At 52.7% G+C, this 24141-nt stretch overlaps 9 protein-coding genes and 1 non-coding gene across 10 annotated transcripts; 4 read left to right on the top strand and 6 right to left on the bottom strand.

Annotated features, from left to right (window-relative positions):
- Positions 1-3077: 3077 nt before the first annotated feature.
- Positions 3078-3638, bottom strand: LRP88_02636 (PRELI-like family-domain-containing protein; the record flags this gene model as incomplete). Its single annotated transcript, XM_083239278.1, has 1 exon — positions 3078-3638. One exon carries the CDS (start codon positions 3636-3638, stop codon positions 3078-3080), a length of 561 nt encoding a protein of 186 aa, XP_083104408.1.
- Positions 3639-4810: 1172 nt separating this feature from the next.
- Positions 4811-6316, bottom strand: LRP88_02635 (methionine aminopeptidase; the record flags this gene model as incomplete). The annotated part of the gene is made up of 4 exons (XM_083239277.1): positions 4811-4867; positions 4917-5003; positions 5053-6203; positions 6274-6316. 4 exons carry the CDS (start codon positions 6314-6316, stop codon positions 4811-4813), a joined length of 1338 nt encoding a protein of 445 aa, XP_083104407.1.
- Positions 6317-7528: 1212 nt separating this feature from the next.
- LRP88_02634 (AhpC/TSA antioxidant enzyme-domain-containing protein) lies at positions 7529-8745 on the top strand (the record flags this gene model as incomplete). Its single annotated transcript, XM_083239276.1, has 2 exons — positions 7529-8002; positions 8059-8745. 2 exons carry the CDS (start codon positions 7529-7531, stop codon positions 8743-8745), a joined length of 1161 nt encoding a protein of 386 aa, XP_083104406.1.
- A 226-nt stretch (positions 8746-8971) lies between these two features.
- Positions 8972-9721, bottom strand: LRP88_02633 (P-loop containing nucleoside triphosphate hydrolase protein; the record flags this gene model as incomplete). The annotated part of the gene is made up of 2 exons (XM_083239275.1): positions 8972-9597; positions 9646-9721. The coding sequence occupies 2 exons, from the start codon at positions 9719-9721 to the stop codon at positions 8972-8974; spliced, it is 702 nt and encodes a 233-aa protein (XP_083104405.1).
- A 545-nt stretch (positions 9722-10266) lies between these two features.
- Positions 10267-10705, top strand: LRP88_02632 (uncharacterized protein; the record flags this gene model as incomplete). Its single annotated transcript, XM_083239274.1, has 2 exons — positions 10267-10422; positions 10481-10705. The coding sequence occupies 2 exons, from the start codon at positions 10267-10269 to the stop codon at positions 10703-10705; spliced, it is 381 nt and encodes a 126-aa protein (XP_083104404.1).
- Positions 10706-11078: 373 nt separating this feature from the next.
- On the bottom strand, positions 11079-13076 carry LRP88_02631 (uncharacterized protein; the record flags this gene model as incomplete). The annotated part of the gene is made up of 3 exons (XM_083239273.1): positions 11079-12324; positions 12526-12779; positions 13026-13076. The coding sequence occupies 3 exons, from the start codon at positions 13074-13076 to the stop codon at positions 11079-11081; spliced, it is 1551 nt and encodes a 516-aa protein (XP_083104403.1).
- A 1272-nt stretch (positions 13077-14348) lies between these two features.
- LRP88_02630 (NmrA/HSCARG family protein) lies at positions 14349-15497 on the bottom strand (the record flags this gene model as incomplete). Its single annotated transcript, XM_083239272.1, has 4 exons — positions 14349-14605; positions 14660-14974; positions 15039-15192; positions 15240-15497. The coding sequence occupies 4 exons, from the start codon at positions 15495-15497 to the stop codon at positions 14349-14351; spliced, it is 984 nt and encodes a 327-aa protein (XP_083104402.1).
- An 837-nt stretch (positions 15498-16334) lies between these two features.
- LRP88_02629 lies at positions 16335-16424 on the top strand. Its single transcript has one exon. It is a non-coding gene; the product is annotated as a tRNA-Pro (tRNA).
- Positions 16425-16865: 441 nt separating this feature from the next.
- Positions 16866-18113, bottom strand: LRP88_02628 (uncharacterized protein; the record flags this gene model as incomplete). Its single annotated transcript, XM_083239271.1, has 2 exons — positions 16866-17476; positions 17582-18113. The coding sequence occupies 2 exons, from the start codon at positions 18111-18113 to the stop codon at positions 16866-16868; spliced, it is 1143 nt and encodes a 380-aa protein (XP_083104401.1).
- Positions 18114-21010: 2897 nt separating this feature from the next.
- On the top strand, positions 21011-23830 carry LRP88_02627 (chitin synthase I; the record flags this gene model as incomplete). The annotated part of the gene is made up of 3 exons (XM_083239270.1): positions 21011-21223; positions 21290-23061; positions 23110-23830. 3 exons carry the CDS (start codon positions 21011-21013, stop codon positions 23828-23830), a joined length of 2706 nt encoding a protein of 901 aa, XP_083104400.1.
- Positions 23831-24141: the final 311 nt, after the last annotated feature.

Genomic DNA, 24141 nt, shown 5'->3' with positions numbered 1-24141 from the left:
GACTGTTACGACTATGACCCTACGGGGTGAGGGCTATCAATCAACGAAGGAAATCATCGATTAGCGAGCACTGATCTCAAACTCGTCAAGAGTACTGTCAAGGATCACTCGGTAAGTATCTCCATGTCGGCGATAAGGGGCAGCAACTATATGAACAAGACAGTGCTAACGAACATTGATCAGCACACGAAGTTATTCATCGGCGCAGGAAATTATCAGACACCGCGGGAACTCATCAATCAGGACGGGAGGTTACCAATTAGGACAGGAAAGTCCTCATGTAAGGTTTACTCAAGAGCCAGCCGGGGTGGCGCTCTAACTATCAACGATACTCGCTAGCTACATCAGTCGCTTCTTTTCTGGTCATTTGTTGTCTTTTGGGTGACTGTACCTCTATGACACTCTGATGCTTGCTCCTTGAAGTCTTCTGGCAGGCACACCCAGTCAAGCATCACGGACTTGTACCGCAGAGCATGTCAACAATGAAGCCGACAGTCTTGCTCTAGAACACTACGTTTCTAGTGTTGACTAGGAATTCTGTGTCTCCAGGTAGTGTCAGTGCCCTTACATCTGGTCTCTGGTGCTCGAATTGCTCGTTCAAGGTCCAGCGTAGCAGGGAACACTGCTCATTGAGTACACCACCCATCTTACACTACCCACGCCAAGCACAGGAGAGAATTGTCTCTCTCAGAAGGACCCGCTACCTTATGTCCTTTATTGCTGAGCTATTCCTCTCCCTTTTGTTTTGTAAATAGTCACACGTACATACTCGCAGTTACACCTACAAAGAAATAGCCAGGGTGATTTACCAGAGGTCAAAGCAAACAGCCTTGGCCACAAATTTATGTGCCAACATTATGGCTTGATTCGATGTCAAAGTAGATTTGACAGGGCTCCGTGGTTCAAAGAAGACAGCCTCAGCTCCTTAGCGGCAACACTGGAAAGCCATTGGTGCCTGACACGATGAGGGGACAAACAGAGGCAAAGTTCATACTCCTCTCCAGTCACGAATGTTGCAGACTCCACTTCATTGTATCCATGTCTTCTCTAATGCTGTTCCAGATGCCATTTGCACAGCAGTGTGTTGAGGTCTCTGCTTATTTTTTCCGGATAAAGCCTGCATCAGGCCACAGGCTGAGTGGCATGATCAAATGACAAACAAGGAACCCCAGATCCTTTCCCTTTCCAAACCCGGACGACACCCTCTGCAGGTCATGTTCCATTGCTTTCATAGTTCCCGTCTCTTCCGTCACCTGTGGATCATTCCTTTGTTGTTGTGCTATGTTTGGCAAGGCCCCCTGGATGCGGGTGTCTGATGCATCCCGAGCCCGTTGAACCCTGGAAATGTCCAATTTTAGATCAGGCTCTGCCAGCCTTGCCAATTTGTGATCGGCTTTGTCTCGGTATGTGACGTTGTTCTCCCTTTGCGAGCTCAAATACGATATATTACATCTATCAGACGTAGACTATCTTATACGCATCAACACGTTGAAGTTGGCTAGCAGACACTTATTCTATACTTCAGGTGAGCTTAAAATGCCGATGGTTGTTTGCTTTGACAATAATAGCAAACAGGGCCAAGACATGGCTTCTTCCCATTCTTGTCAGTGCTCGCCGGTTGCCAAGTGCCTTGGCAGCAAATACATACCTATCTGATCAGTGCCCACAAGCTACACACTATATATAAGTGGCGTCGATTTCATCAAAGCACACAGAAAAGAGATACGATCCAGGTTTCCTCTCTCTTCTCGAAGTAATAGGAGTCCTCTCAATCGCTTGGACCCCATGACGCGTTCACACAATTTCTGCCTGCATAAACCAGACAACCACTTGACGCTGTTTTACGTTCTCTTTGTATAGAACGGTTACCATTGTGCAGATTTATATACTCACAGGACATGAAGTCAATCAGGAAGGATTCACGTGCCAGATACAACTCAGTATCCATTATCAGCCGACATGTTAGAGCTCACCGCAACTTGGACACAAAACTCATCACCCAAACAAACGCCAAGGTTTGTCTCATGACATTCCAAGCATTATCCAGTCAACAGTCGCTCTGACATGTGACACAGTCCAAAACCACAAATCCCCCCTCAACTTGAGCGTCTCTCACCACCAAGCAACCAACACATCACTCAGACTAAACACCACCCATTCCAACGTGTAAAACGGTGCACTAAACATAGATTCCCAGGCCAGAGAAAGCTTCATCCCCTCCAAGCCAAGGACCCAATCATTCCAGTCTTCCCTCCACCTCCCCCATTCTCCGGATAAAGCCGGCCCACAAGCGCATGCGGAGAAACAGTTGCGGGGGAGAGAAGGTTTTCTCTCTTCTCGCCCGGCCGGACGGGAACGGAGGTTTAGGAGCTGAGCCACAGGAACAGCGAATGCCGGGAATCGACCGCTGATGGTGTGTAAGAGGTCGGTTCAGCCGAGGGCGGGTGTGCCGTTGAAGTTGGGCTTGGTCAAGTGCCGAGTCTATCTTCGGCAGTCTCGAGTGCAACGCTCTGATAGTCGCCGATATGACCTCGCCGAGATGATGAAATGCATGATACTAATCACGACAAGCCAAGGGTGGAAGCCAATGCAAGAGTTCATAACGTTTCGTCTTTGATCAATTATTCTAATCAGTGACTCTATCAAGAAAGCCCGTTCTAGGCGTTGAGCCCGGGGCCATTCCCCGGGGCTCACATGCTCTCGACTGTCTAATAGACCGGGGGTATAAACCGAACAACTCCAAGAAATCAAAACTACGGGCTTCGTTTGCCCGTGAAAACAGAGAGCGAAGAGAAAAAAAAAGTTGCTTCAGCTCTTTTCGTAGAAAAACTTTTTTGGAGCCCCCTCTAAACGCCTTGACCAATATGCAAATGCTTCAGAAAAAAGAATCCTCTCTCCCTTTTTTTTTCGCGCCAAGTATACAATTGCCGTGTCGTCGTAAAAAGCTCAGGTTTTGCTGTAGTGTAACAGGTCTTTGAGAGTAGTGGAGATGGGTCGTGCGCAAGCCTCAGAGAGTGTGTGAGGTTGCGGTGAGGGAACAAAGGGGAACGGGCGGCGGGATGAGGCGTATGGCTGTTTTACAGCATCAGCCCTTGGCGCGCCTTCTCCTCAGCGAAGGCCTTTCGGCTCATTAGGAGGACGCGCTCAAAGCCCTCGCGGCCCTTGGCGGCGTTCTCCTTGAAGCGATGCACCAGGGTGTCCTCGATGCTGTTCTTGATGCGCTGCCAGCCACCGCAGAGGGCGGTGATGTTGGCTGTCTGGATGAACTGGGTCTGGTGGTCACCCAGGGGCTTGTAGATGACCTCCTCTTGTACGTTGACGAGGTTGCTCCATGTCAGGTTCTGGCTCACCATGGTGACGGTGCGGTTGACGGGGTCGACATAGCTGGCCTCGTAGACGAAGCTCTCGTCACCGGTGCTGCCGACAATGGTCTTGATCCAGTCGGGGACTGACTGCTTGCAGGTGATCAAGCGCTCGGTGCGGAGGATGCCCGTCTCGGCGTCGACGTCGCGTGAGAGGGTGTCGACGGCAATGACGTGCTCCGACTTGTTGTTCCAGGGCCCGTACTTTCGCCAGTTGGCTGAAGAGACCTCATCCCACGAGTAGTTGAAGGTGACCGAGTTGGAAAAGACCTTCATTGTGCCTGTAGGATTCGTAGGGTAGCTCGTAGGTCGATGTCGGTGGAAGAGTTGCTGATGGAAAGTTCGGTGCGGAGTAGGAAGCTTTTTTTTTTTCCTGTACTGCCGGAGGGGGGTTGGATCAGGAACGAATGGGCTCTGTTGATTACTGAGCCAGAAAATAAATGAAGGATGAAAGGAGACGCCTCTCAATTAATATCCCAGACAATAAACGACGACGACAAGAGATTCCCCGGTGGCGATCAGAAGCAGGTAGACGGAAGTGAGGGCAATGATGAGCAAGCGGGAATGCGGCCTTTATCTGGGGAGGCACTGCTTGATAAATTTGATCCCGCATGTGAAGAAGACCTCGCACACGCTCGCTATCTCCGGCCTTCGGAAGCTTGGCCCGAGCGTCGCCACTGCGAACGCTAGCCCCGATGTGTGCAGCGTCTAGCCCCATGTGGCAAGGTCGGTCCGGGTCGCGAGAAAGCCTCGGGATTCTGCTGCGCTGCTATTGGCCCGGCCAGCAGGAGTGCCTTTTCTACCCTCCCAGAGCCGCGCTTCGGAGCTGGGTCTTACAGGATGGTCTCGTGCAGGAGGAGCAAAAAAAAGCTGGAGGGCCTGTGCCACAAGGTGGCGAGTGCGTCAAAGGATGGGGAAAAACCGGAGAAGGGACGCAAGGCATTGGCGATCAAGGACCAAGCATTGGCCAACCGCCGCAAGAGCCTCTTTCTGGGTCGTCGAGATCGGGAAGGGATTGACTTGTGGCTCGCAGAGACCGAATTCAGGGTCTCGATGCTGGAATGTGCAAGAAGGGACATGTTTCTAACAATTGCTTGGTCAAAGATTCTGCTGTCAGCCACGTTTTTAGGACGCAATCGATCGGGATCTTGCAGACTCATCAAAATGGCCAGATACTTGCATAGAGGGCATCCATCACAACTACGTAGGTAACAATTCCAGGCGCTTATGCATGCTCGAAACCAGGGAGGTGGTAAATGGCAGCTCAATGCAGTGCATTCTTGCTTGTCTTGTGCAACAGGAGGCATGGATCATTGCAACTTTGTCAAATTCAAGTCATCAAACTATACAGATTTTCCTCAAGAGGCTATGCGCGCATCAAAAGATGGGAACCATATTTCAGAGTCCTTCTCGCAATCCATTACATAGCTCCCTTTGTATTGTGTCGGCTAGTAGTCTTCACCACGGCTGACGACCTCCTTCACGGTGGGTCGGATCAGAATGGTCTATACACCGTTAGTTAATAGTACCACACTATTCTCGGGCTTTACTTACATGCTCAAACTGAGCAGTGTACGAGCCCTTCTTGTCACACAAGGGCGGGTACGCCTCGACAATGCCACTGTTGACAAGGCTGTTGAGCTGTGCACTGTTAGCTTCACCCCCAAAAACATACATCACAACCACTCACCCCGAGCAGATACTTGTCCTGGCCGAGGCGGTCCAGGTATCGTCGGCAGAACGGCAGCGTGCCAAAGTTCTTGTTGATCACGTTGAGCAGAGACTTGGCCGAGCTCAGGCGCAGGTCAACGTGTTGCGAGTCTCCTCGCTTCGCGTAGTGCGACGTCTCCATGTCATCCCGGACGTATCCGTTGCCGGTGCTGCCGAACGTCTCAATGGCAAAGACATCGCCCTCCTCCATCTTGGTCTGGTCATTGCTCTTGACAATGGGCACCGCCTTGGTGCCGTGGATGCTGTAGGGCAGAATGTTGTGGCCCGTCAGGTTGCGGATACTCTTGACGGGGTACGTGGTTCCATCGATCTCAACCTCGAAGCTCTCCATCACCTCCTGGATAACGCCTCCGATCTCACCAACTCGGGCGTCGATGCCCGCCTCACGGATACCGGCGTTGGTGGCATCCTTAACAGCCTGGAGCAGGTTATCGTACTTGGGCTCGAAAGCCATGGTAAAGGCCGAGTCGACGATGCGGCCGTTGACGTGGACACCAAAGTCCACCTTCATGACATCCTCCTGCTGCAGAACCATCTTGTTGCCGGCGTTGGGAGTGTAGTGCGCGGCGCAGTGGTTGAGACTCAGACCACAAGGGAAACCCATACCAGCCTTCATGGCATCACCTTCGGTCAAGCCATCGTGACCGGTTAAGGCACGGACACTGTTCTCAATACCCTCGGCGATCTCGGTCAAGGTCTGGCCGGGCTTAATATTCTTCTGCGTCCACTGGCGCACCTGACGATGAATCTCGGCCGCCTCACGGAAATCAGCCAGGAAGTCGCTGTTGAGGTTGTCCAGGTGACGCTTCTCCTCGTTTGTAGTGCGGTAGTTGTTCTCGTCCTTGTACTCAACCTCCTCTCCCTTGGGGTAGGCCTTGTTAGGGAACAGCTGGCTGATCATGACACGGGGAGGGTCAGTCTGGCTGGTGGGGTGCTTCTTCTTCTTCTTGGGCTTTCTCTTCTTCTTCTTCTTGGTGGCCTCGCCGGTAGGGGCGGCACCGTCGACGTGTCCATCGGCTTCGTCTTCAGAATCATCGCCGCCGTGTTCGTCGCCGGCAGCGTCGGTCTTGGACTGGGCGGTTGCGCCGGGCTTCTGAGAGCCTTCGGCCACTGCGGGGCGCTCGGAGTCAGTTCGATCCGGGCCTAACGGTTCACAGCCTCGTTCGGGGAGGACGCTTACCGTTGAGCTCCTTGAGAGCTTCGGTGGGTACTTGAGCTGCCATTTTGGCTAACTACGTGAGGGTGAAAGAGCAATGCTGCTGTCAAGAAGAGAAATGGTGGGAGGGTTGGAGGAATGGGAAGACATTACCCCACCAGAGTTTTAGCTCAGATGACACAAATAGCTGTTCATTAGGGTGCAACTTTTGTGCGCAGCCTTTTTGTCACCCCAAGTCCCCACAACAGATTTTTGACATGACGAAAGTGGGTGCATCACACGTTGGCCACGCGAGGATTCGGTGGGATACAGGTGAAATACTGGAGTATTATTAAGAGTGTGGGATAATGCGAATTATTCTTGTTATCCGCAATACTTCGTATTTTAAAAGCCATCGCTGACTCTCAGCTTACAACATTGATGACCAAGTATACAAATGTTTCAGCCTACGTAAGAGAATAGTCCCGGAGCTGGCCCATCCTTGAGGTCACAACGTCTGCGCCACCTCCTGGTTCCTGAAATCGAGTAAGACGGGACTCATTAGGTCCATCCATCGAGTTTTAGTATGTTATTTTTGCGTCCAATATTCCGGCACACGTTGACCTGTTTTCACGCCACGACCCTGCAGTTGTTAGTGGCTTTTGAGCTGTGAAACAGCTGGCATCATTCAGCAGCTGGGAAAACTTGGCGCAGGGTAGCTGCAAGCAAGTATCTGACGTCTGGAGGCCTCAAGCCCCATGATGACGAGAACCCGAAAAATGCAGCCATTTTGATCGTATTGCTTGTCCAATGCCTGACTCTAGGGTAACGGGACGTGAAGATCCCCCCGCCAAAAAAGGCCAAACTATGACCTCACCAGCCGCTGAAATCAAGCCTAACCCGCCCAAATTCAGGGCATCGCGGTCCAAGGGTCAAAAGCCACAAAATTCACGAATGGCCTCTTAAAGGGGCACCTCCGAGATCCTGCCACGTCCTTTCCTTGACTCTAACTTGTCATGATCCTCCGCCTCGTGAGCAGACAAGCCATCATCAGCCGTTACCAAGCCAAGGCTTGCGTGGCCCATCGCTACAACCGTTTCTCCACTGGAGCCTTATAAGCTGGAGCTCCTGCTAGCAGCGCCACTTCGGGCCGCCCGGTGCCCCTCCACTCCGTCTTTCAGCTTTCCTTCACTGTCTCACCAAAACCACGGCGCTTAACTTGACCATCAATTCCTGTCTCACGTTTTTCTATCCCCTCAGTTTTGCCTCTACAATCACATAGGAGGCCTGTTCTGCTAGAATGGGAGCCTCCAATCCCGATAACCTGGCGTCAGGGCCAGATGAGAAGTCTCCTATCGAGAGGAAGCCTGTCGAGAACGTAGCTCCTGAGGAGCCCTCCGTCGAACGAGCCCCGACACTACCCCCGAGACCTGTATCGATTCAGTCCAAGAACGACGATCTCGATGAAAAGGCCCTGGAGGCTGGATACGACGAGAAGCTACCTCAACCGAACAACGGCTTCGCCATACATCGCAAGCCCGTTTCTACCAAAACACCTCCTCAGTCGATCAAGATCGACAAGTCGCAACCCGAAGACTTTGAGGGCGAGGTAGCCACCACAAACGAGCTGCCTCCTCCCGAACTCATCAAGAAGATCGAAGACTACATCGTTCTAGACCGACATGGAAAATCGCATCCCTTCTCGAGCCTTTACACGGGCAGCAATGTTGCCCGACGTGTACTCATCATCTTTGTCCGGCACTTCTTCTGCGGCGTACGTCAACCTCCAAACCCCTGAAGCCCGTATAAACTCTAACATGGAAGCTGCAGAACTGCCAAGAATTCCTTCGGTCTCTGTCTGAGGCCGTAACTCCCGAAGCCCTCCTCCGACTCCCCGTCAGCACCTTCATCGCCGTGATTGGCTGTGGTGATCCCGCTCTCATCGACATGTACGTCCACGAGACAAACTGCCGCTTCCCCGTCTACACGGATCCAACGAGGTCCCTCTTCCATGCCTTGGGCATGACCAAGACGCTCCAAATGGGTGTGAAACCTGCCTACATGCGCAAGAGCATGACGCGGAGCATTGTCGATAGTATTGTTCAGGGTGTTAAGCAGCTACCTACTGGCAACGTTCTAAAGATGGGCGATCAGCGCCAGGTTGGCGGCGAGTTCCTCTTTGAGCCGCGCAATATCCTCACGCCAGTTACAACACCGCGAGACGAAAAGTTCCAGCCCATGGACACGCTGGAAGATCCTCAAGATTCAGCACCAGGACGCGAGAATGGCAGGAGAAAGGATTACGGGGACGAAGAGAAGAGGGTGACGTGGTGCCATCGCATGAAGACGACGCGCGACCACGCCGAGATCCCAGAGCTGATCGAAGTCCTGGGCCTGGACGTTTCCCGGAGCGCTGGCCGCAACTCGGTAACGTCCGCCCGCAAGGGCAAGGGCCAGAGCATGGCTGAAGAGATCCGGAAGCTGAGCGCTGAGAGGTCTCGGACGCCTGAGACATGAATGTATATGACATGACCAATCTGTTTGCGCTTTTTGGGATTGCTGGTTCTTTGACACAGCGCTGGAGTAGGGATTCATAGTGTTCTTTTTGCATAGCTCAGTCGTGTTTACAAAATGTTCTTGATGCTCATGACACATAGCTTAGATACAGTATTTAGAGGTGATATCCATTGACATTGGTCAACAGAACATATAAACCAAGCTACTTCTATCTTAATCATTCGCTCTACTCGTGCACCCAGCTTCCATCTTCACGGCTCTGGATGACTTCGTCTACTTTGAGTCTATGCCTGATAATCTCATCCCCATTCACCAAGTCGTTGTCTACCGCCCTTCGATCCCCTTCCTCGAGATCCTTCACGATGCCAGCCCTCACATGCCTCTCCCTCAGCCGCTTCCTCGCAACCTCATACTCCACTTCGACGAACCATAGCTCATCCAGCAGGCTCGCCGCATCGCGCCATACATCCTGGTCCAGCGCGAGATAGTTGCCCTCTAGCACAACGATGCGGTGCTCCGGCCTGACCTCGATGTCGTCGTCTCGCGGATCCTTGAGAGCATGGTCAAACGATGGTGCGAGGACAGGTTCCGACGGGATCGGAGTCGCAGATAGAGCTTGAACAAGGGCCAAGAACTTGGGAGCGTCAAAGGTGAATGCGGCCCCGCGGCGGAAGTGGGCCGTAGCTGGGTCAGGCATGGCGGACAGAGCAGCACGGGTGAGGTGGAAGCCGTCCATGGGGACAAAAGTTGCGGGAGGAGGAGACGAGGGATCCGCGCGGGCATTGAGGCGTGCAGTGATGATCTGGGACAAGGTCGTCTTGCCCGAGCCTGGGATGCCAGCGACGCCGATTACTACAGACGAGTTAGACACATGCTCCAAATCTTGAAGTAACAACTCACATAGCCGCTTGTCCTTGGGCGTCTCCTCAAACTTCTTCCACGCCTTTTCGACGAGTCTTTCAACCTGGCTATCCATGTTGTCTATATGAGTTGCAGGACGAGAAATCGAGTACTGATCTTGGCACTAGAAGCTGGAGTGTCGTCCTGATATGCCCCGCGTTCCAAGGACCCTGCCCCACGTTGTTACATCAGACCTCTCCACCTCGGGGCGTTGTGCGCGGATGCCATCGAGGACATGGGTATATATATGGATTTGTAAGGATGCCTATTTATATGTTTTTTTAAAGTACATTTCTTTCTTGTTCTTTTACCGTTCAGTGTGCAATGGCTTTGCACAGTGTCCTTGTTGCCTTGTAGCTTGATGACAGTCCATGTCTCAACTACGAACTATACATAGTTTTTGCCAAGACGAAATACAAGTAGTTAATATTGGATCATAGAGGAGACTGTTATTATGCTCCTGCTATTGTCCACCGATTTTAGCCATCAAAGTTTGACTCTTTGTTCTCAAGTGACGCCACCAACCAGCCACAAAACACCACAAACCTCAAGTGGGTCCCATCACCAACTTCTTCCCTCCATAAATCTCATCTCCTCCTCAACACAACTCAACCTCACAAAATGGACGAAGAAGACCCCCTCGCCAACTTTTCCATCGCAGACGTCTCCTCTGACGAGGGAGAGGCCGACACAAAGGAAACTCGCCGCACCGGTCAGACCGAGGAGGCGTGGCGCGCCATTCAACGTAACTATAAAACCAAAGTTGAAAACGGCGATGTAGGCCTCCCTTTCCGCCTGTGCCATTTTTGAAACGGAGAGACTGAGAAAAATTCAGATAAATAAAAAGATCAAATTGCCTCTGGGCCCGGGAGCTTCCAAAATGGACATCCAGGAACTCATCCATGCTGTCGAGGAGTTGTACTTCTTCCGCCGTTACCATGAGGCTGCACAATTAGCCGCCGAGGCTCTCGCTGGGAGCGATGGGCTTGATAGAGACTCGCGGCAGCTCTTGGACGCCTATCAGGGAAAATGCCAAAACAAGCTTAACCTACAATCATGACGAATGACCAATTCAAACAGAACAATGTCCACTTGACGGATACTCTTGACAGTCACTGAACTCCATCCCCATGTCAAATTTGTGTGTATTCATCATTTGGGCTATCTTGCAAGCTTCTACCAAGGACAGATCCTGTGCACACCTTACAAACATGCCTTCCAAGTATCAAACCGTCCGCCTGCATTAGTACCTTTTCGTCAAAGATTAATGTCTCCAACTTGACTTGGTCAAGTGCCAGACGGTCAGTAACCGAAGCACCATGCAAATGCCCGAATGATTTAGCAGACACACTGATTCTCTTCCACCCCCAACCATGTGATTACCTGCACGAGACTGAATGCCTCAGCGAGGAGAACAGCAGCCTGGTCTGGACTTACTGCTCTTTCTTGATGCGAGGACCGGTGAAGCAGTTCTCAAATTCAACAGGTCCGCTTGCATAACGGGAAGCGCTTAGGCCTCTGCGTCCTTCAAGCTGGGTGCCAAACAGAGAAGTAGGTGTAGAATGACCTTGCTGATGGCTGGCAGCACGCTGGCGAGGGGAATCGGCTGGGATAGAGGCGGGTGCATCCTGCAGAGAAAGGTTGCGAACACCTTGAGTTGCCTGCTGAACGCCCTGGTCCTTCTCGTTGAACCCTTCGTTCTGGCGACGAAGAAAGTCGATCTGGAATCGTACCATCCCCCGCAGCAGGTGGCAGAACTGATTCTTCAGGCTGTCGTTGTAGCCTCGGAAAAACCCGTTCTGAACCCAGTGCTCAATGATACCGTCTGTAATGCCCTCAAGGGCTGATTCGAAAACCCCCCCCTTCAGAGTCATTTTCCGCTCCTTGGGAGTCATTTTCCCTAGCATCCGGTTGACTAAGACCACGACATGTCTCGTCGCGTTCTCCAATGTGAGCGACTGAGAATTGTCCACAGTCGTCCAGCCATTCATGGAAATGAGCGGCTCAAGATCCTCATTGAGGTTTGCAAAGGATGGGACTGATCCCTGTTGCTGATCGACTTGGTGTTGATCAGCCTGGCGCTGAATAGCCTGGTGTTGATCGGCCCGGGGCTGGTCGATGTGCTGCTGATCGACTTCACGGGTGTTCTCCTGGGGCTGGTGGGCCCGGGCCGACTTCTGCATCTTGGCAAGGTGCCGCTTGAACTTCTTGGTTTCGGTCTCGTCGGCGAAATGAAGGTAGAAGAAACCACCGTTGGACAGCTGAGTGAAGGCACAGAACTGACCATCAACGACCGGACTGCCCAGTTCCAAAGCATCCATGACTCGGCGCGGCTTGCCCAGAGCCGAGAGCTCTAGAACAGCTCTGTTCTCGCAGATGAGCAACTTCATAACCACTTCTGCAGAAAAGGAGAGTGCCTCGTCCTTTCCAGGCACGACCTGGCATTGCCCGGTGCCGATGACGTGCTCTGCCATAGCGGGATCCAAGGCCATGGTGTTGAGGACGAACTTGAGGTTTGTAGAGATAGGGGCGGTGATAGAGGTTTTAGGGACGTTTCTGTTGCTTTCATGCTGGACCTGGGGGCTCGCAACCTCAACCTCCTGAGTAGCAGCAGGGGGCTGCTCGGGAGCCGGAGTGGTGTTTTGGGGTCCCCATTGGGCCAAGGTGACAGATGGGGCACTGTTTTGGCCGACCGAGCCCTGCACGCGGGGATCCTAACCCGGTGCAGCTGGCTTGAAGGGGGTTCTGTTACCCGACTTCTTGGTTGGGGGAAAAGAATCAGTGTCGTCATCTCCGCGACCTCTTTTGGGGATGGCAGCCGGGATGCCTCTACCTCTTTACAAGGATTAGATATGTCCGATGTTAGATGGATGAACTTACCCAGCATATCCACGAGTCTCAAGGTACTGCTGGGCCACCTTCTTTCCCCATGGGCGTGCGTCCTCGATCTCGAGACCGTCGGTTTGACGAGCCTCCTCATCGTCAATCTTGACGGTCCACTTGTTGGAGAGTCCCTCCTTGAGGGAAGGGTTGATGTGGTCGGTTCCGTTCCGACGGGTGGGGTTAAAGGACGGTCCTCGCTTTTCTTCAGCGCTCAAGGGAAGTTCCTCTTGTCGAAGACGAGTGAGGTCGGCCTAAAGAGAATTGGGTGATTAGGAGCTGCTCTTGGTAGCATAAAAGGCGTGAGGATTAATGAAGGGAGAGGAAAGACAGCGTGCTTCGGCCGCAAGGCCATATGTGTGTAGATGACCACAGGCTACGAGAGAATGTTGACCACTCATGGATGTGTATGACTGAAGAGGAAAGGGCCCCAAACAGAGGGAAGAGGACAATAGGGAAATGCCCCGAGAAACAATCCAGAGTGAAAGAAAGACACTTACCATGGCGATGAGCCGCTTCTGGGCCTCGCGGGGGTCGATGTTGTCACTCATCGTTGCTCAGGCACGAGAAAGAATGCCGGGGAGCAGAGTGAAAGAGAAGCCTCGACTGGTTCAAGCAACCGAGGTGCGCAGAGGAGATTTGCTTTGAAGAGATAGTTGTCCCGGGGCGGTGATGTTTGGTAGAAAAAAAAGAGAGGAGAGGGGTGGGTGGTGGAGGGGTGTTTTGTGCGCGAGGTGAGGGCCACCGTAGGTAGGGCCTGGGGATAATCCGGCCTGGGAAGAAAATAGTGAGGGTGACAGAATATCAGAGAACGATACAGAAAGAAGATGGACGAGGCCCGAGTGGGAAAATGGAGTCGGTGTTGAGCTTCGCTTCGAGGTGCGTGATGGAGGAGAGGGAGGTTGACCTCGATGGAAGCGGGTGGAGGAAGGAAGGAGAAGAGGTTCGCCTCTCCGTGTGTGTTAAGAGAAGGAAGGAAAAGAGTCAGGGCAGGTGCGGGCCGCGAGGTTCTTCGCGGCTGCCGTGTAGGAAGAGAGATCGTTGCCTCAGGGGCCGAGGAGTGCTGCAGCGCCGTCAAGGCTCAGACGAACACGACTACCAAAGTACGTAGCGCAGGGGAATTAAAAGTAAAAAAACCAAATAGCACAAATAAAAGCCATAGAACAACGGCTGGCCAAAGACTTTTACTTTTGATTTCCCGTGCACTCTTTTGGGGGGAGTGTGCAGGCGACTCTGCGATATCTCTTCGTCTGAACCTTTTGCAGCCCCGAGATATAGCGAGCAGGTTTACTGTAAACGCACTAAATCAAAGGTTGATTTGCCCAGGCAGCAGAGGAAATCACTCGGCGAGAATTGAGGGGCATTGATTTCGGCACGCCTAACAATGAATCTGCACCAAGCTTGCGTGCACCCCTTTGTCCCTGGAAATCACGGCAGCCTTGCACTCGACATGTTTGATTTTATCTCGAATACATAAATTTATTTATTTGATCCCATTGTTTGGTACCGAAGTCCGTCCCCTCTACGATGCGGAATCACTGTCAGCAAGCCTCTATTTGCCCCCGTTGATCTGTGGTTTGGAGCAGTCACCACGACGACACTGGCGCTTTTTCCATGGGCAGGTTTTTGATTTCGAAATTTAATACCACCGACACAGTAAAAGGTCAGAAAGTTACTTGTTCTCTGTCTTAATCCCTACTAAAACTTGCTGGCTTTGGTGCTGACGACGTGGAATCATCCAGACCTAGACCACCAATCCTCCTTCTTCGACCTACAAGACTCCGCTGCCACCCTCGACCCCGAATAAAGACAGTGCTCGACGACTACAAGGCGAAGTACTTTCCAAGGAACCTCTCCAGCGTCATCAGCTTCGCATTGTCACCGGACTCTCCCTTGGCCTCGGCCGCCCTCGCTTTCAGCTCACCCGTGGTGTCCACGTCGTTAGGAACGCCATAGTACAAGCCACCCGAGTGCTGGCAAAAGCCGAACATGTACTTGACCGTTTCGAAAGCCTCGACTCCGTACGTCTCCATCGTCTTCCAGTCCTCAATGGGCACGAACCGGGCCTTCTTGCCAGTCACTGTCAAACAGTCAGCTGTTGGGACAATAAATCAAAGGGACATCTGGTACGCACACTTCTCAAAGTCAGAGACGAGCTGTTCAGGCTTCGAGCTGGAGCTGATGCCTTGGGTGAGGCGTCCGTTGTGCTTGCTGGGATCAAGGAAGATACCATGGACGAGATCACCGTAGTCGTCTCCAATCGAGATAAAGGGGATCTCGTCATTGCCACCCCAGCGAGGGATGTGCAGAGTCAGGTATCCCTCTTCATCAGGGACAAAAGGGAATCCTCCTAGGACAGGGGCAACTTCCTCGACGAGATGGTTCTCCATGTACCAGCCAGGGCTGACGATGTTGACAGTCTCGAAGACACCCTTGCTCTTGGCATATTCTCCAATGGCATGCTTCTCTGCGAGGAATTAGATGAGGGCACCCCGGGATGAAAAAGAACTTACCCTCGAAGGCCTTGTTGGGGACAGTTCCTCCGGTAATCTCGGACGCAGAAGCCATACCACTATACACGAAGTGACGAACTCCGGCTTCGGCGGCGGCATCCACGAGGCTCTTACCCAAGTCTGTCTCGCTTGGACCGCCAGGTTGGTTCACAGCCTATATTTTCATTAGAAATTTCCTTGTTGCTGATTTTTCCAACTTACAGGATCATCCGAGTTCGTGTTGACAAAGACTCCCCAACTGTCCTTGAAGGCCTCAACTACTTCCTCCTTGACAAGACCATCAGCCTTGACGACCTCGACACCCTGTTCCTTCAGGGCCTTGGCCTTGTCAGAGTTAGGGTTCCGAGTGATTCCGCGGATCTTGAAGGCCTGGGATTTGTTCTGGAGAAGGGACTGAACAACGCTGCCACCTTGGACGCCAGTAGCACCATAGACAGTGATGAGTTGGGGAGAAGACATTGTGGTGGATCAAAGTTGGTAAAGAGAAGGATGGATAAGTGTAAACTTAATGATATGCTTGTCTGGGATCTGAGTGCTGATGAACTTGTCTTACAGCTCGACTACACCCGTCCTTATATATTCGACGATGCTCTTTACGATCCCTTCACAAACCAATCTCCGCAACACTCACGGTTGACCCGAACCAGATGCAATACGCAACGAATTTCTAATCACAAAACACCGGCCGCGTCTTGCCCTTCCACATAAGTCCGCACTTCACGATGGCCTCTGTCCCAGTTTTGCCTGGGACGGCGTAACCTTTGGGTCACACAAGATGCCAGATTACTCCGACTCCTGCCCACGGGCCAGGACGGACCAACCAGAGCCCACGGATGGTCCTGGGAGTTTCTCATCATTTGGCCAGGGCCACGCAGTCCGCGGGTAGCGATGGGCGGGTGTGGCTTGCGCTAGGTCAATTTTATACGGTGGACGCGTGGGAGGTGAGTACGATGATTATTAATTCAGCCCTAGGCGAATTGGACGATGGAGACGGTTGCGGAGGAGCGGACTTTGGATGGGTCGATTGTTTATGCTTGAAGTGAGTTCTATAGACCGACATTTCATGTACCAAGACAGCTCAGGAATAAAATAATCAAGGTGTAGTAAAGCTCGAAAGGCCTGATAGTCTCTGACGATGGACTGGAGTAAGATTGGGCTTTGCCAGTGCCAGCGGAACGAGGCGTCTGAAGCGAGGTGTCAGCAGCTGCCAACGGCCGTCAACGGCTGCATGCTTAGGCGCAATTTTCTCCCCCCGTTCCCAAGCAACAGGAGCATCACGTGCTCCTCACTTGACTCGGTCTGGTGGTCTAGTGGTATGATTCTCGCTTAGGGCAAACCCGAAAGCAAGCTTGCGAGAGGTCCCGGGTTCAATCCCCGGCCAGACCCTTTCTTTTGCTCTTTTTGTCGACTGAAGCATGATGCTGCTCGCTTGGTTGGTCTTTTTGCCGGTTCCCATCACCCTTTGAGTGTTATGGTTGAGATGTGCAGACATTCCCCTGTGTGACGTTGTGTTATGATCTCGTGTAAGTGACGAAAGTAGGTACCATAGTGGGAGATGAGAAAAGGGTCAGCATAATCTCCTCAATGTCGTGGACAATCTTTTTCTCTGCAACAACGATGACAATTCAACTGGTATCAATATTGTGGCCCTATTCCATCTAACGTACTGTCTTCATACATCAATGCTGGACCCCATCCCCAACTCCTCCCCATCAGTTACCTAGAGATACAAGAATAAGTGAGAACGAAACATGAAAAGCGCTTCTATTACTGATGAGGCCGCAGAGCCTAAACGGAAACCCACATAGACTCCTCCAGGTCAATCCCTTATCGCGAATTGTCGGGCAGTTCCCACCTCTGTGTAGTCTCGTGCGCCGTATACACGGGAGGCGGGCTGCTTGTTTGTCCCGGCAGCTCAGGTGGCCTGGCCTCTCCCGACATCTCCACTCGGGCATCCCGTCCATCCATCTCCAGATTCGGCCGCCAACCGTCGCCAGTCATCTCGTGTTGTCCAGGAACCTGGACGGGTGGACTTGGTGTCACGGCGGGGAAAGGTTGAACCTCCCGGCCGGAAAGCCCACGTTGGACCCCAACGCCAGAGAGTTCGTTGGTATGAGACACAGATGAAACGGGGGATACTGCGGTGGCACCAACGGGCTTCCTCTGTATCGTGTCCTTTCGCTCTGGTGCAATGCCAGCACCGCCGCCTGTAGTAGTTTCGGTGACGGGTTGTGTAGTCGGGAGAGTCTGCGCTTGTCGTTGCTTTCTCCGTCTGATGAACCACCAAGCAAATAGTCCAATCGCCGCAATAGCCACCACAGGTACTGCTACGCCAACGCCAATCTTGACAGCCGAGTTGTCGCTCGAGTCGGATAGGTTGATCTGGGCAGGAGATCCGTCCGGGTTTACATAGTAGGTCGAGGTCGCCTCAACAGTTACTAAGAGGAGTGAGTTAGCACAAACTCAAGTTACACACGCCAGACACAGGCACAGTACCTGGAGCAACAGCAAAGGAACCGTCGCCATGAGGAGCAGGAACTTACCCCGCGACTTGGATGGGCCTGCCCCTCCCTCTGTCGTCTGTGTGACGATGGTCAAGTGTGTTGTCGTCTCCACCGAGCCCGAGTCGACCGTTTTGCTAGGCTCTGCGTTGGTGCTATCATCGTCATCCTCCCCTGAGGGTGACTGAGGCTCCTCCGTCGCTTCAGCTGGATTGTACCAGTTGGTGGCGCCAGGTTGAGTGAATCCGGCCCCCATGCAATAAGAGGCGTAGATGGACTGCATGGAGCTCAGGTCTCGGGATCGATCTCCTGCCGAGCATGTGTTGGAGGCGCACTTGGACATCCAAGCATCTGCCTGAGATGCCGACGCAGATGCTGTAGCACAATAACAGTTGTTGTCATAGGGGTCATCGCAGCCCATGGCCTTGCCCATGTCGCTGAAGATGGTGTAGTAGAGACATTTGCTCACACATGTGTGTACAACGTTGTCCAGGTCTCGACTGATGGTGACACTCTCAAAGTCTACGGACAGAGCGAGGGGGAATAGGTAGAGCCAGAGGCCAAGAAGAGACATTAAACGTGCCATTTTGTCAAGGCAGTGCCCCTAGAATCAGGGACAAAGATAAAGATTGAGTTCTCACCGAGTCAACAACAGCAACAGACGAGGAGAGTCGATCAGCACCACCAGGACGGGGTCTCGGTCCTTATGAGTCCTCAAGGACCTCGCCGTAAGACCTCCATCAATGCGGCATATATTTACACCGTCCGCCAAGTCCTCTGACCTCTCCATGTCCTCGGGCGTGGTTCATCCTAGCCAGATGAGGTGCAACAATCGGGCGGGAGTTGCACCCGCCGATAGAGGTGACTGTCCGACATGAAGATACCAGGGGTGAAAGACGCCTCATTGGCCATTCTTCCATGATAAAACAGCCCTTTAACCCTAAAACTGCATGAGCTGAAAAGACTTGACTGGGCTAGCAAGCCTAGATGCGACTTTAAAACGACCAAGGCTGCAAGGGCAGGGCCTTGGGCGGGAGGGGCTGTCGAGGCGGCATATCGTGAGATGCAGCGCGGCAGTCATGAACAACTTTCACCCGAAGGTTGCTGTAAGGGTTTCAACGGCGAGGCAGCTTGTCCAACTCTGAACAAGATTTCGGAGCTCATCGTCCCTAGAGACAGATGGAAGACTTCCCACTGCGAGAGGATCGCTGTCGACGATCCCAAGGGCGTGACCTTGTAGTAGGGTTACCTGCATGGCTGCTCGATGGTGATTGGTCTAGCCTGTGATGAGTCGAGAAATTCCTTCCATACGGGAGCCTGCGAGGATGGGCCGTTGCAAGGAGGAAGGATTTGGATCTCCCGGAGGCGCCCAGACGTGGTTTGGAGAGAACGAATGAGGTCAAGCGGTTGTTTGAGCGACATGCTAAGGGACGGACCGAGGCATCTATTGGCCCGTGGTGGAGCTGAGCTGGGTCCCGTGACCCTACGCATTTCAGAGGGCGCTTCATTAAGGTATCTCGAGGGGATCAGCTGGACTACGAAGGGAGGCAAATGACGATGAGCGGCATGAATGATGAGGAAGATGAGAGCTGTCATCTTCATTTGAGTCGAGAACTGCGTTGGTAGAGAATGCCAACTGATTCAGTTTGACTTCTCAGCAAGCCATCCCCTAGCCTGACTCTAACCGTTGCATCTCAATGACATGAAGGGTCGTGTGGCGGTCGCGGGAATAAGCAACGAAATAAGCCCGTGCAGCAGCCAAAGGGCTGGCCTGGTACCTGGCCTTGTGTTTCCCTAGGACAGATGAACAAGACTGCCTACGTATGGATACTGATTCATGTGTTGGGCTTTCTGCACTTTCCCCTTCATCTTGGGCGCCTGCAGTGGGCGTTTCTGCATGTTTGCTGGTGGGAGATGAGATGAGGACCAACAGAGTATGACAGGCAGGGCGCTCCACATGCAGGCGATAGCAGGACGATAACCGACAGGATATGCGGAAATGCCCACCAGCACCAGAGCAACGGATGCGAAAATGACGGGGCGAGGCAAAGGGTATGCGAAAACCGCTCGCAAACTGTGCCATGCCATGCCATCCAACGCAATGCGCCAACTGGCCTGCACGCGGAACAGAGGCGAGCCGAATGAGATGCTGTGGCGCAGTAACACAATGGCACTTCAGGGCATGACCAACCCGGAGATGTAATTGTGGCGGTCTATTGACGGCTGAGATTATTTTTATTTTTGGTCTCGTGCTGATCAGGGCCTCTTGGCATCCGTCCGTGAGATAAAGTCAACATCCCGTCTGGCAGTTGCAAGCAGGCGAGGATTCCGCAAGCAGGGGGGGGTCGGCTGCGGAAGCCAGTCAGACAAGTCAGCAAGCCGTGATAGGTCCATTCGGTCTTCACTCACAGAGACCGACGGGTAAGCTGCATCAAAGGAAGGGAAGCGAGCAGTGAGGAGGACCAGAACGCCTTGCCTGAGTTCCACTAGGGCCTGGCAGACTGCGCAGAGGCTTGCGACAAGGCTCGTTAGAGACACTACGGGCACCAAAGCTGGATAACATGGCTTGTCCAGACCCATCTGGGCTTGATATTTGGCGGGGGCTCGGCCTGGGGCTAGGCTTTGAAGGGAACTGGGATGGATCTAGCTGGGGCTCGGCTGACAACCAAAGGAATCGGGCTGAGGAAGATGCATTACTACTTCTCATGATGACTGCCCTGTGAAGCTGACTGTTTTTTCTCTTCCTCCTCTTTTTCTCTCTTGATCTGTTACCGGCCTCTCTGATTTACAACCATCCATACCTAATAATTAATTAGGTAGCCGTTGAGTGCATTCCGGCCGCATCGACGCATTCAGCTGCCACCCTACCCCCCCACTCCCCCGACAACGCCCACGGGCATGTAGGTAAACACTGTCAGCTGCTTCACGACAACCTTACTAAGGCCCATCACTGCAGGGCCACAGCATCAATTTTTGAGCTTCATCTTTAACAACCAGCCTCACCACCTCCTCCATCGCACAAACAACCCGCCTCTCCCCCGCCGGTTGGTGCCGAGCCCCGAGCACGACGTCACTCACTCTCGATCAAACACGGACAATCTCCCACCCAGGCCCCCCTTGTTTCAGAAACCCGGGCAACCGCCCGCGCAACCACTTGCGAACCCCAAACTTGCGACCCTTTTGCCGACGATTGCAGAGCGCCCTTCGAGTGCGCATAAACTCCCGCCGTCATGTCTTACAACCGCTTAGGCAAGTCCAATACGCCCATTACCCCTTGATTGCCGGATGCTCCCTCTGTCGCCCTCGCTTGCGTATGCCACAGACGTACACGAGCGTGGCGGAGCATCCACGAACCCAACCCACTCGGCTCCGAGCGAAACATTACCTCTGCGCCTTCAGACACTCTGTCCAGTCTCAATAGCGATATTCTAACCTTGAACTCGCGCAGACGACGATTACTACAATAACGAGATGGATCAGCGCTATGGCGCGCAGCAACATCGGACGCCGTCGCCAGGGCAGCAGCAGTACGCGCCCCAGCACGGTTACCAGATGGAAGAGAACCCGTTTGACGACAATCGCTACAATCAGTATGGCCACTCGCAGTCTCATCTGAACATGCCCTCGGGGCCCGACCCAAACAGACTAGGGACTCCTAGCGATCGACTTGACCTAAATGCGGCGGTAAGTGCTTGTGCTGCATCTTTCGCGTGGGGATTGCTGGAGCAGATACACTGACGCTGCTTGTAGCAATCCGTCGATAATTTGTCCGGGTATGGCCACGGCGGCGACTACGCTGTCAACCCGCAAGATCACCACGATGCGTACGGAAACCAACCCTACGAGCCTCGCCCCCAAGGCTACGATACCTATGATCAAGGTTACGATCAGCGGTACGACCAAGCTTATGATGACCCGGTCGACCGACCCATGCTGCAGCACCAAGAATCGGATGCGCCTAGCGAGCCATACCAGGACCAGCCTCAGCAGGGCGGAATCAAGCGATGGAAGACTGTGAAGCAGGTCAAGCTCTACCGAGGAAACCTCGTGCTTGATTGCCCCGTTCCTCCTGTTCTTCTTTCGCAGGTTAACCATGGCGAACGTGATGAGTTCACACACATGCGATACTCGGCCGCGACGTGCGATCCCAACGATTTCTTCGACAATGACTTCACTCTCCGACAAAAGCTGTTCAGCAAGCCTCGACACACCGAGTTGTTCATCGTTGTCACCATGTATAACGAAGACGATATTCTCTTTGCGCGAACCATGACGGGTGTTTTCAAGAACATTGAGTACATGTGCAACCGACCCAACAGCAAGACTTGGGGCCAAGATGCCTGGAAGAAGATTGTTGTTTGCGTGGTCAGCGATGGCCGAGCTAAGATCAACCCGAGGACAAAGGCTCTTTTGGCGGGTATGGGTGTTTACCAGGAGGGTATCGCCAAGCAACAAGTTAACGGAAAGGACGTGGAAGCTCATATTTACGAGTACACCACGCAGACACATCTTGCGATCAAGAACGATGTGGTCCAGCTTGTGCACGGTCGCCAACCAGTTCAGATCCTCTTCTGTCTGAAGGAGAAGAACGCCAAGAAGATCAACTCTCATCGATGGTTCTTCACGGCATTTGGCAACGTCCTTAACCCCAACATTTGCGTCCTCCTCGATGCCGGTACTCGACCCGGTGGTAGCTCAATCTACCATCTCTGGAAGGCCTTCGACCTGGAGCCCATGTGCGGTGGCGCCTGCGGTGAAATCAAGGCCATGTTGGGCAAAGGAGGAAAATACCTCCTGAACCCTCTGGTTGCCGCGCAGAACTTCGAGTACAAGATGAGTAACATCCTGGACAAGCCTTTGGAATCCGCCTTTGGATTCATTTCTGTGCTGCCCGGTGCCTTTTCCGCCTACCGATACGTCGCGCTCCAGAACGACAAGAACGGCCAGGGTCCCTTGGAGAAGTACTTCCTCGGTGAGACGCTTCACGGTGGTAGTGACGCTGGTCTTTTCGAGTCCAACATGTATCTGGCCGAAGATCGAATTCTCTGTTTCGAGCTGGTTACCAAGAGAAACTGCCACTGGATCTTGCAATATGTCAAGTCGGCTACCGGTGAGACTGATGTGCCAGATACGATTACTGAGCTGGTCCTTCAGCGTCGTCGTTGGCTCAACGGTTCATTCTTCGCTGCCATCTATGCTATTGTCCACTTCCTCGACTTCCTCCGGTCCGATCACACTTTCTTGAGGAAGTTTGCCTTCTTCATCGAGTTCATCTTCAACACTATCAACATGATCTTCGCCTGGTTCGCTATCGGTAACTTCTTCCTGGTCTTTAAGATTCTGACGACGAGTTTGGGAGACGATAACTTACTTGGTCGTACCGGCGAGATCCTGGGTGTTGTCTTCACCTGGCTCTACGGTGTCATCTTGATTACATGTTTCGTACTGTCCCTGGGTAACCGGCCTGCAGGGTCTGGTGGGCTCTATGCTGCCATGGTTTGGTTCTGGGCTGGCATCATGATGTAAGTGTGCTTTCAACTCTGATCTTTCCAAGGCTAACAATGATCCAGCTACCTTCTCTTCGCTGCAATCTTCATCTCTGTCAAATCCATCATGGCCGATGTGAATGACGCAGACGGGTTCCAAGTTTCTGACATTCTCAAGAATAAGGTCTTTTACATGCTCATCATCTCGGTCATGTCGACTTGGGGTATCTGGTTGATCGCTTCCTTGATCATGCTGGACCCCTGGCACATGGCTACCTCGTTCGTGCAGTACATGCTCCTGACACCGGCCTTTACCAACGTTCTGAACGTGTACGCCTTTTGCAACACGCACGATGTTTCTTGGGGTACCAAGGGTGACGACAAGGTGGAGAAGCTGCCCTCTGTCAATACAAAAGACGGCACGGCCAAGACAGATCTTCCCGATGAGGGTGATCTTAACGCGCAGTATCAACGAGAACTTACTGTTTTTGCCCAGAAGGAGGTGATCGTCAAGAAGGAGCCGACTCCCTCGCAGCTCCAGGAAAAGCAGATGGACTACTACAAGGGTGTCCGCACTGGTGTCGTTTTGATCTGGATGGTGACCAACTTTGCCATCGCCGCTCTGGTGCTCAGCTCAGCCGGCCTGGACAGAATTAGCACCAGCAAGGAGGACAAGGAGGATATTCAGACGCAGCGATCAAACATTTACATGTCTATCGTGCTCTGGAGTGTGGCAGGTTTGAGTGCCTTCAAGTTCCTCGGTGCGATGTGGTTCTTGGTGGTGCGCATGTTCCGAGGTGTCTAAGGTGGACGGAGTGTGCGGTGTTGGTAGGGATCAGCGAGGAGATTTGGATCCCCTTGACATTATACCCCTCTTACGACTATAGCGAATGCTGGAAGCAGAACTGGAAGCGGATGGTTGGATCAGCGTGTGGGTACACTTTGATGCCATGATTACTGTATATGTGGAAGATGGTAGGAACGGCGTTATGCGGAATGTTAAACATTATCTTTTAGATGTGCATATGTCGGGATGGTCTCATGATGACTCGAATCCGTCTTATCCATTTAGTTGCCTGTTGAACGAAACTGTGAGGGTGGTTGTATTGTGAGGTT

Source organism: Fusarium phalaenopsidis (genome assembly GCF_050370095.1).
Source record: "Fusarium phalaenopsidis strain FUZ10S chromosome Unknown contig_32286, whole genome shotgun sequence".
Taxonomy (NCBI): Eukaryota; Fungi; Ascomycota; class Sordariomycetes; order Hypocreales; family Nectriaceae; genus Fusarium; species Fusarium phalaenopsidis.
Note: the sequence above shows the minus strand (reverse complement) of the source record. Positions and strands in the feature narration are given on the sequence as shown.